This window comes from Cajanus cajan, chromosome 6 (genome assembly GCF_000230855.2).
Source record: "Cajanus cajan strain Asha chromosome 6, NIPB_CcT2T_4, whole genome shotgun sequence".
Classification (NCBI taxonomy): Eukaryota; Viridiplantae; Streptophyta; class Magnoliopsida; order Fabales; family Fabaceae; genus Cajanus; species Cajanus cajan.
The window spans coordinates 47,307,826-47,319,656 of NC_138522.1; the positions used below are offsets into that span (position 1 = coordinate 47,307,826).

The 11,831-nt window shown below is 29.9% G+C and overlaps 1 protein-coding gene across 1 annotated transcript; it reads left to right on the forward strand.

Annotated features, from left to right (window-relative positions):
* Nucleotides 1-4,318: 4,318 nt before the first annotated feature.
* LOC109797541 (microtubule-associated protein 70-1) lies at nt 4,319-9,555 on the forward strand. The gene is made up of 11 exons (XM_020357602.3): nt 4,319-4,706; nt 4,918-5,003; nt 5,776-5,841; nt 5,961-6,131; nt 6,289-6,459; nt 6,594-6,749; nt 6,859-7,005; nt 7,815-7,886; nt 7,968-8,507; nt 8,591-8,775; nt 9,236-9,555. Exons 1-11 carry the CDS (start codon nt 4,556-4,558, stop codon nt 9,252-9,254), a joined length of 1,764 nt encoding a protein of 587 aa, XP_020213191.1. The 5' UTR covers nt 4,319-4,555; the 3' UTR covers nt 9,255-9,555.
* The last annotated feature ends 2,276 nt before the right edge of the window (nt 9,556-11,831 follow it).

Consider the following 11,831-nt stretch of genomic DNA (forward strand, 5'->3'; position numbering starts at 1 on the left):
AATGAATTGGAATCGTTTTCATTAAATACTTTAATGAAAATATTTATAAAATTAGTATACTCCTATATTCGTTTAAATAAAAAAAACTACCACCAAAAATATGAATCAGCTAGTGCTAAAAAATTAAACTTAATGGTATATATTTTAAGTTTTGAATGTTTAGTTACATTGAAATATTTAAAGAAAAAAAACTCTGTTCTCTTGATAATTGTGATTGTATATAACTCAAGCAACATTAATTAAAGGTATCGAATAGGTCGATTAAATTCTGTTGAATCAATACATGTTCGATTCAAATCTCAATAATCATTAATTTTTGAAGCAGCATAGCCCTCGATAGATTTTGTGTTTCTAAATAATCGATCCAATCTTACTTTATGATTTATTATGTTAGATTAATTTGACTTGATTTTTTTAAAATAAATTTTTTTTTTAATTTGATCCGATCCAATTATTTTAACGACTTTAAATAAGATTGCATCTAGTAAAAAAAATACATGTTATCTCCCATTAAAATGGAGAAAAGGCAAATAATGAGTAAAAATAAATAAATAAAAAGGAGGAAAAATGTGAAGTTTTTTTTTAAATTTGTCTTAACAGGAAAAATAGATGGATATAATTGAAAAATGATTGGGAAAGTGAATGAATGATAGAAGTTGTTAAAGAGTAACAATCGTTAGGAACATGGCCCGTACAGAGAGACAGGCGCACGAAGGTGTCGAACATGCGTCGAAACAAACCGTGTGACGGGTAAGACAAACTTCCCATTTCATTTCATTTCATTTTTTGTTGCAATCACGCTCCCTTAGGGGACCAATTTTCTGCACCTTTCAACCTTTTTTTTTTTTTTACCCTAAAATTCTACAATATTCTGAATTTCGTTTTCTGCAATTTTTTTTAAATATAATAGTTTATTTTTAAAAAGTGTAATTTTTTGAACAGTGAATCAAATATGTAGTAGAAAAAGTCGAAGAAAACTAATTAGTCATCGTAATCTTATTTGACTTCACATTTTTTTATATGATAACCTTTCAATTCAATTATGCTGAATATATAATCATAATAACATAATTACATCAAATTACTTGAGAAAAAAAAAAGATGTTTATGATGCATGTCATTTCATTAGTTAAATTTGGCTGAAAATTAATTAGAACAAATTTAGACTTCAGAAATTATTACTATGTAATTAAATCAAATATTAATACACATTACACTATTTAATTATATGTGTCTGTTAAATTTAAAAATCTCAATAATGACTTAACTTGTATAATATGAATTTATTTTTGAAGAGGAATGATTCATGTTGGTGTTGTTTTGCCAACGAGAAGAGGGTCCCAAAAACAGTGCATTGGTTGGAATAGGATTGAAGTTTTGTCATGACACGTGTGCATTTTATGCCTTTTCTACTCCCATGTGCTAAAGTTATAGTTATAGTCCATAACCCCTCCTTATTCCATGCCCATGGACCTATCTACCCCTTTTCATTTTTATAATTATATCAACCAACCAAATAATTTGTCACGATTAAACCTACACCTACAAGATCATTTTTGTTTTCTCCATGAAATACGTGTTAATTTTCCTCACCATAGCTTCATGACACGTGTCCCACGTCTTCATCCTTAATATTTAGGATGGTTTAATTTTATAGGTGCCAATTAGTAGTATAAAGTAAAGGATGACAGGAGTTTCTAATTTATCTATGTATTAGTGGGTATATCTGTCTATTATTTAAAAAGAAAAAAAAAAGAATGGGTGATTAGTTAAATTGTTACTAAAAGTAAAAAAAAAAAAAAATTAGAAGAACAAAGAAATAATAGGAAAAAGTAATTTAAAAATACCTATAAAAATAAAAATAATTAAAAAAATCATGTACATTGACATGATATATCGTTTTTATAATAATCTTATATATTATTATAGATAATTATTTTTAGTTATTAAATATATTATTAAAACAAATAATTAAAATTAAATCATTCTTCCATATATTGTTTTGTTAAGTTTAACAATATATAATAAATTTAAACATGTTTTTATTCCATGTAAAATTAATAAATTTTGATTTTGATCCTAATAATTTTTTTATTCTTTTAAAATTTAGAATTTTTATTTTTTTATTTTTTTATTATGTAATTATTTTTTTTAACTATTTATTTGTTTTTTTAAATTGAAGGGAACATAAGTATTACCATTTTCAAAATTTTTTATAGATCCTTGAAATTAATATTATTTATCTATCTTAAAATCATAGACTAAAAGTACTGATTGTAAATTTTAAATACATAAAAATTAAGAATTTTTTTTAAAAAAATTAATAATAAAAATTATTTATTTTAAAATAATAAAAATTATTTATTTTAAAAAAATAGAAATTATTTAAAAATGAAAAAAAAATATTTATAATTTTTTAAAAAAATATTAAATTATAAAAACTAAAATCAAATCTAAACTAATAACATATTTAATTACTCAACCTTTTTCTTCTTACATTGTAATTTACCTATTTTATGACATATATCTCTATAATATTTGACAAATGAAAATACTCTCACTAGGGGTCATTCCATTTACCATGTATAATAATTAATGTACGCCCCTGTTTTTATTTACAAAATACATTGCCTAGTGTAACTTAATTGAGATCTTAATGAGTTACTTTGAGAAAAACACAAATAGTTTTTTTTTTTTTTAAAGGGAAACATAAATAGTTATTTTGTGTTGAACCCTCCATGATTTTATACTCGTTAAAAAAAATTATCAAACTAGCACGGTAATGTATTTGAATTAACTGAGTTAAAATTAACATTATTTTAAAAGCAACAAATAGTTATTTTGTGGTCATATCATTGTAATTTTGTACCCACCAATTGCTTTCTATTATCAAATCAAATAATATTAATTACTAAATAGTTTTTATCTCTTAACAGGAATTTTATTTATAATATTCTCATAATATATATTATATTATAAAATATTTATTAATTTTGTCAAAATTAATTTTTATAAAATAATAAGTAATTATTTTTAATAAGATTTTCCTTGCTAATCATAATCTTTTTATTTACAAAATTTGAATTCAAAATCACACGATATTTTTTTCTATCATCATTGAGTTTACTTAAATTTTTTTAGTACAGTTTGAAATGAGATAATTTATATTGTAATAATTTATATTGATAATTTATTTTAAATATAAATATTTAATTCACAAATAATTATGATAAATAAAAATTAAATTAAAAATAAGTTAAATATTTATACAAATCCTCTAATCTCTAAAAATACTATTGTACAAAATAGAAATTTATATTTAATGTAAAAAATTAATATAATTCAGATATATTTTTAAAATAATTTAAATAACAAATTTTATAACAAAAAATGGGCTGAGTTCAATAATTTTTTTCCAGCTATAAGATAAATAAAAAAATATGTCACGTTGTACAAACAAAGCTAGCTAGGTCACACGTGACTGGATATTACACGAATGTACACAAGAATATGTAATAGTTATTAGTATTGTGTATATAATTAAAATTTATAATAAATTATATATAAATAAATATTTTATTTAAATATATAAATAATATATGAAATTAATATGTATAAATATTTTTAAATAAATAAATTTTATTTTAAATATATGATAAATAATTTATATTATTGTGACAAATTTTTTTTTATTTTTTGATAGATTATTTTAAAATATTAATATTTAAGGAGTGAAGAGAGGAATGGAGCAAATTCCCTCCCAACTCAATTTTAGATCCTCTCTAATATTCGAGAGATTTAGAGAGAAAATAAAAGATTTTGAAACATTTTTAGTATAATAGAAAAATATTATTATTTATGTTATTAAATTAAAAACTATAAAGATACAATAATAAATTAATTTTTAAAATCTTTTTTCGTTTGTAAATCAAATAAGAAAATGATTACATTTCATCCTCTTCATTAGTTCTAATCAACCAAAAATTATAATTTTTGTTCTTTCTTTTCTTCTATTAAAATTATTCTCATATCTTTCTTTAAACTAAACAACTCTCAATGAATGAATAGATAAATATTTATATAGGAAAATAAATTATTTTTGTATTTTATGGCATATATATAAATATTTATTTTGATTAAATACGTTGGATGATAAAATAAATTGTTTCGGTGCTGATTTGTGTTTATATGAACGACAATTTTCTTTTCTCTATGTATATAGCTAAGTATGCTATTATTTTGGTACATTAAAAGGTTTTTTCGTTGTCCAATAAATACTTTAATTTTTCTGTGATAACGGTGAATTGAGAAAATGCAATTGGCAAATGACGTTTTGTTCGTAAGTTGTAACTGTAACCCAATCAGAGAGAGTTATTGACTCTTCACCTCACACTCATCACTGTAATTAAGAGCCTTGGCTTCCAAACATCAATGTCACTACACAGCAAGAACATCAAACCAACGCTCTCTCTCTCTTTCTCTTGGGCTTTTCATTTTGAAATTGTGCTTAGGGTTGTTGTATGAGGTTGAGCCATTAACAGTTAGCAGATCTGCCATGGCCACCAGCCACATTGGGAATGCCGGAGACGCCGACGCCAAGTCCTTCAAGCCTCGCCCCAAGAAGCCCTCCGACGACTTCATCTCCCACTTCCACGGCTCCGATCCCATCCGCGTCGAGCTCACGCGCCTCCATAACGAACTTCGAGGCATGCACCCTCTTCGACTTCACTTTCGCTTTCGATTTTTCTATCACTACCTTACTTACTTACGCTTTCTCACTAGCAACTTAATTCAAACGCGCTAACTGGCAATGTCTTTATTTAATTTTTCTATTTAATGAATAATCTTTACATAGGAAATGGCTCGTGCTGGCTTAGTTTGATTATTTTTTCTTACACTGGATTGGGTCGTTTGCAGAGAAAGATAGAGAGCTTGGGGATGCTCTTGCGGAAATTAAGTCCTTGAGGAATTCGGAGCGTCTTAAGGGGAAGGGGGTTGAAGAGGTATCTTTCTTCTTCAAATTCTCTAAATAAATGCCTTATGCTGTTAACCTACTTTTAATTTGAAGGGAAAAAAAATTAGGCATTTCTGTTTTTTCTTGATTAAGTGCAGACTCCATTAGAAAATAATAGGTCCTTTGGTTATTTCTAATTTGATTGTTCTCGTTCAGCGGATTTAATTTCTACTTGGCTGGTGAATTTGCTTCGAACTTTTTTTGTTATTGAAACAGCAATAAATTTAACTCGCTCGAGCTTGAAATGTATTAAGTATAATAACATTCGGAAACTGAAATGATAGATGAGGAAACCAGAGGTATCACTTTACTCTTAAAATGGGCCGACCCGGCAGGAAGCTCTTAAAATGATAGATGAGGAAACTCTTAAAATGCGTAGCAATTCTGTATTATTTATCTGTCCTTAGCTCTTCTGTTGCAAGGTCCAGGATAAGCTTTAATTTTTAGTAGCTGTATTGTTTATCACAAGGAACCTAGGTATTTTCATGGTATGACCATATATTCTATCGAAGCAGTCAACTACTACATTCTGTTTTCCTAAATATCTTTGACAAAGCAAAACAAGGCTCTACTGTAAACATTCACCTCATAATGTTTTCATATCTCTAGAACTACGTGTTTTTAGTAGTTCTTTGACTTGAAGTATAAATGTTGTGAGGTTTTTGCTACTTGATGTCTGTATGTAATGAAGATTTTGGTAGTTCAAAATCTCAAATTTAAATGTTATGACACCTTTGTTTTCGTTTGTTTAATCATCTCAGCTAACAGATGAGCTGAACAAGGTGGATGAAAAGCTGAAAACAGCTGAAGCTCTTCTGGAAAGTAAGGTAGTACTAGTAGTTACACACTTACACTAGTTATTGCCTCATTTCCTTTTTTCTTCACTTCTCTGTAAGACAATAACTATTATTTCAGTGCCACTTAATGCTAGTATTATATTTGACAGAACCTTGAAATAAAAAAAATCAATGAGGAGAAAAAGGCAGCACTGGCTGCACAATTTTCTGCAGAAGCCACACTTAGAAGGGTTCATGCTGCACAGAAAGATGATGAAATGCCTCCTATTGAAGCTATTATTGCACCCCTGGAGGCAGAGCTCAAGCTTGCTAGGATGGAGGTACATTTTGATGGCTATATTATGCATTGAATTGGTTTTTAGCTGGGACTGGATGGTAGTTTTCAGTTATTCAATGTCTTATGGATGTCTCATTCCATGATCAGAATCAAGACCAAAGGGTATATATTACTTATCCTTTGCTTCTATATACTTTTAGGTGGCAAAGTTACAGGATGACAACAGAGCATTAGATCGACTAACCAAATCGAAGGAGGCTGCACTTCTTGAGGCTGAGAGAACTGTTCAGATTGCTTTGGCAAAAGCATCCTTGGTTGATGATCTGCAAAACAAAAATCAAGAGTTAATGAAACAAATTGAAATATGCCAGGTCTGTGTTGTGATGCTTTTTTTTTTTTTTTTTTTTAAATTGTGCCTATCCTTACTTGCGAGCAAGGCATATATTTTACATACTCAACGAGAGAAATGCAAAATTTAGTGAAGTATTTTACACTCTTATGTTAGGAGGAGAACAAAATTTTGGACAAAATGCTTCGGCAAAAGGTTGCTGAGGTTGAAAAACTTACCCAAACTGTCCGTGAGCTTGAAGAGGCTGTCTTGGCTGGTGGGGCTGCTGCTAATGCTGTCCGTGATTATCAGCGTAAAGTGCAAGAGATGAATGTAATTATTACCTTTCTTGAGATACTCATCATATATAGTGTTTGTTGTTTTGAGTCTTTTGAAGATGCTCTTAGCTGCTTATAAGTTCTAACCTTCAAAGTTGAAATAGGAGGAAAGGAAAATTTTGGAGCGGGAAGTAGCTCGTGCCAAAGTTACTGCAAACAGGGTTGCAACTGTAGTTGCAAATGAGTGGAAAGATGCTAATGATAAAGTGATGCCCGTGAAGCAGTGGCTAGAAGAAAGAAAATTTTTTCAGGCATGTAAACAGCTAAGAAATTGCTTTTCTTTGTCTTTTGCAAGTTGTTTTGATGTTTCTGGTAGCAGATGTTCACAAAATACTCCTGTTGATCGATGTTTTCCATATGTTTTCCTGTTCTAATCTTTGGCACTAGTCTTTTTGGTTACATTGTGGTTGGATGTTTATATATCTGATGCCTAGATTAGATGATTACTGACTGGTAGAGAGGGGGTAAGCAAGAAATATAATTGATGATAAAAAATGTAGGTATGGTAAATTGTATGTCTCTTGTTGCTTCCTATCTTACTAACAACTAACAAGGCAGGTGTTTTCTAACTCATGTTGGGTACCAACACAGATTATATATAGCTTTCTACCATGTGACTTCCCATTATGATGCATTTAGATTATTTGTTTTTACTATTTGATCTCTATTGTTGTGCTATATGCCATACATTATTCAAAAAAAGATTCTTGTCATCAATTAACATGGTTAAGTGCTTCCCTGCTTTTAAACAAAAATGATGATTTGAAACCAGTAGTCAGTCATAAGTGGAGAAACTGTTAGAGAAGCTAAGAAATGTTTTTTATATTATTTGCCAGAACTTGAATGCTAGAATGAAGTTTTTATTTTTTGGTGAGAAAATTTTTATGGAATGAAGTTATTTGATGTCACATAAATTGGATGGAGTTTTTGAGGTTTCGTTGAAGACTTGTATCAACTCCATTATTTTGTAGGGTGAAATGCAACAATTACATGATAAATTAAATTAGATGGAGTTGTTGAGGTTTCATTGAAAACTAGTATCAGTTTCATTATTTTGTAGGGTGAAATGCAACAATTACGTGATAAATTGGCCATAGCTGAGCGCACTGCAAAGGCAGAGGCACAAATGAAGGTATATAATATGTATTATCCGACTTCAAACTCTTGATTCCTATCGAAAAGCCTCTTCTAAACAATTTAATTAATTTCACAGGAAAAATATCAATTGCGCTTCAAAGTTTTGGAAGAAAGGGTTAAAGCATCTAATGGTAATTCCAAATTCACTGTATCAGATGGAAGAAACATTGCCACTGGGCCTTCAAGGCGACAGTCTTTTGGTGGAGCTGAGAGTCTCTCTGCATCCTCTTTCAATGGATATGTATCAAGGAAAAACTCAATTTCACGATCAGGGTCTCTAAGATCAAATAGTGCTAATGTGTTACTAAAACATGCCAAACTGTCATCTAGATCATTCGATGGTGCTAGTAGAAACCTGGAGAGAGAGAGGTCATCTTTGGTTTCTAATGGGCTAGATAACATGCCAACAAATACCAATAATCATACCATCCCCAGTGAGACAACTTGTACAAATGAGGAGAGTGCAAATGGTACTCCAGTTGAAAAATCTAAAGCAGAAAATGAAGACTATGTTTCAGGAATGCTGTATGACATGTTGCAAAAAGAGGTTATATCTCTGAGGAAAGCTTGTCATGAAAAAGATCAGACTCTTAAAGACAAAGATGATGCAATAGAGGTATCGTCTCATTTCCGAAATATGATTGCATAATAGATTCAACCTTTTCCATCTTCTAATTTAATTTGTTTTAATGTTGGAAGATGTTGGCAAAGAAGGTTGATACATTGAACAAGGCTATGGAAGTTGAGGCCAGAAAAATGCGAAGGGAAGTAGCCTCTATGGAAAAGGAGGTTGCCGCAATGCGGATTAGCAAGGAACATGATCCGAGGGTACGGCGATCTAGTGCTCCTAGGGGGGCTGTAAATTCACAGTCAATTTCTGCCAGGTCAATTTTCTATCTTTTTTTCTTTATTATGATATTGTTTCTTTATTCTTCATTTTTAAGTATACAAAGAAAATAGTAATACTTGAACATGGTTATTACTGTCAAAATCTAGGATTAGGTTCCTCTAGATTGGTGTGAAGGTACAGAATGGATCATCATCATTTGATGATAATTCTGTAAAATTAACTAAAATATAGTGGGAACATTATCCTAGATTTTGACAGTAATATAAAAATGTTAAAGATATTAATATCAAAATATAAGATGCCAATATGAACTTCAACTATCCTTTTTATTTTGCATTAGAACTTCTGCACTAAGGCTGGTATCTTAAAAACGTAGTTTTACTGTAAGCCTTTATCAAGGGATGCTCTTGTATGTTGCGGTGAACATCACCTTTCTGCCAATGGTGCTTCATTTTTACGGATATTCACAGCACTTTTTTTTTTTGGATTTTCAGGAGTGCGCGTAACTTTTAGCAAACTCATTGGCAGTGCCTGTGATCCTGTGTAAGGAATTCCTCGCCCCTGTGCCGATGAACAGAGTTGTTGATTTATCATTTTTTATTCTCTTTTCCCCATCTCCTGTATTTAAGCTGTCTCGACCAGGGGTAAGGTGTAAAGAAAGGACCTTGTGTTTTGTAGGGAATCCATGTCTTGTATATTTTTTTTGTATACCATTTTCAGAAAGAAAACTTAGAATTAGTGGAAGTATCTGAATACAGCTTCCTCAAAAGTTATTTCAAAATTCTTCGAGAGTCAGCCTTTGGGCTGCACCTAATCTGGATTCATTCTAGTCTAAACTGGATTGAAGTTTTCTTTGCTTTCACCAAATTCTCAGAAGAAAAAAATGATGCCGCTCATGTTCACGTTTGGGTTTTAAAGGAAAAAGTTGTTGGACATTCTTTAGGTAACGAAATCTAGAAATTTTTACGTAAATAATATTTTTTAAAAGAAAAATTACAAAAATGACACCTGTGCAAGTTTATTTACAGGAATAGAATGATTTACTGTTTATGCTCGGAATTTGGTTTCCCGGGAACCGAATTTTGAGCTTCAATTTTTTTTTTCTTCTCAGAATTCGGTTCCCGAGGAACCGAATTTTGAGTTAGTTTAATTTTTTTTTTCCGTGTTTGTGGCCCATTTTGGGCAAATGTTAGAAGTGGAACGGCTCGTTCCGGAAGCAGAACGGCCGTTCTGCTTAAAGAAACAATCTTTTTTTTGAAATTAAAACGGGCCGTTTCATTTTCTGGAATGGCCTGTTCTTAGCCCGTTTTAATTTAAAAAAAAAAAACTCTGTGTCTTTAAGCAGAACGGCCCATTCTGCTTCCGGAACGGGCCGTTCCACTTCCAACATTTGCCCAAAATGGGCTACAAACACGGAAAAAAAATATTTTAACCTAACTCAGAATTCGGTTCCCCGGGAACCGAATTCTGAGAAGAAAAAAAAAATTTTGAAGCTCAGAATTCGGTTTCTCGGAAACCGAATTCTGAGCATGAATAGTAAACCGTTATATTCCTGTAAATAAACTTGCACAGGTGTCATTTTTGTAATTTTTTTTTTAAAAAATATTATTTCCGTAAAAATTTCACGAAATCTAACAAATGTGCCTTTTTATAATTTTATAATTACTGACAAGTGTCTGTACACCAGAAAAATAAAAAAATTGACAAGGGTCTGCTATTGGCCCAAGTCAGAAGTATTCGGTGATCAAGCATTGACGCCTGTGATATAACAATATCTTAATATAAAAAAGAAATGCACAAAAGCAAAATTAACTTACACAAATAATGATGGGTAATACTATAATTGTGTTTGTCTCAACAAAGACAAAAATTAATATTAAACGATCGTCATCTTATAAATACTTTCATATAAAACTTAAAAATAACTAATTAGTAATTAGAGGAATACACGGATTTTTTTATTTATTTATTTTATATTTCAAATAAAACTCATGTATAAAAGTTATTATTTAGAGCTGACGGCCTTAAGTATTAGACTTAATTTAAGTTCTAATATGTAATTCTATTTTCAGTTTCAAATGTCAACGAAACACTAATAATGCATGAAAATAAAATCCCACCATGTTTGAATACAAAATAATCGTCCTCAAGTTGCTCGCTAAAAATAACTAAATAAGGCAATCATCAAAATAAAACAAGATAAAAATGAACACATGTTTTACATTACATTCATCCTGTATCCAATGCACTAGGACTTCTAAGCAAAATGTCCAATACCCAAGCAAGTTCAACAGTTGCATATTTTACGAATAACTGTTTCCCTACTCATAAACGCCTAAGAATGAAACTGATATAAACGTTTGAATGATAGCTTATTCTTCTAAATATATTGAATTTATTGTATTATTTTCTCTTTTGTGCGTAAGCACAGTACTTGATCAAAAGCTACTGTCACCGAGGTGATATATAAAGGATAAAATACAAAAGAAATATTCAGACTCGGTAGGATGAGGTTTAATAAAGGTCAACCCGTTTAAGGCAACTTTGACTTAGTCACTCAGATTAATCTGCTTTTACATAAGAATCATAATACATGATGCATTCTTTATATGAAAATTACCTTTCGGATTAACCACAAAGTCGGATACCTTGAAAACCTCTCGCTCTCTCGCAACGAATATTTTGAAGAGGCTATAAATATAAACGTTAGGAAGTAAAGGAGAGATCTTTACCAATTTAGCTGTGCCAAAATTTTGTTTCTTTTAACTCTCATTCTTTTTGTATTATCTTTTCAGTTATCATCTACCAAACGAATGCTATATTAATTTAACAAGACTTGTCCTTTATTAACAAGTTAATTTATTCTTAGTCATAACTCAAATATTTTATTTATGAGAATTATCTTTTTAAACGCCAACATTCTATCATGTTTGAGCTTATAAAAATATTTGTAAATAATTCTTTACAATTTTAGTATACTTGTGTAACTTGTTTGTGATTAATGAAACCCTTGTAGTTTAAAAATAGTTAGACGTGATTTAGTTTAAATAAATAAGTATAAATTTGATTTGTGATTTGGTTTTACATCCT

Bases quoted from the DNA above. Each gene is read 5' to 3' on its own strand.
- LOC109797541 (XM_020357602.3), top strand. From the start codon at position 4,556: ATGGCCACCAGCCACATTGGGAATGCCGGAGACGCCGACGCCAAGTCC. The intron at 5,004-5,775 runs GTATCTTTCTTC...TAATCATCTCAG, and splicing joins AGGGGAAGGGGGTTGAAGAG to CTAACAGATGAGCTGAACAA. The intron at 8,508-8,590 runs GTATCGTCTCAT...TAATGTTGGAAG, and splicing joins ACAAAGATGATGCAATAGAG to ATGTTGGCAAAGAAGGTTGA.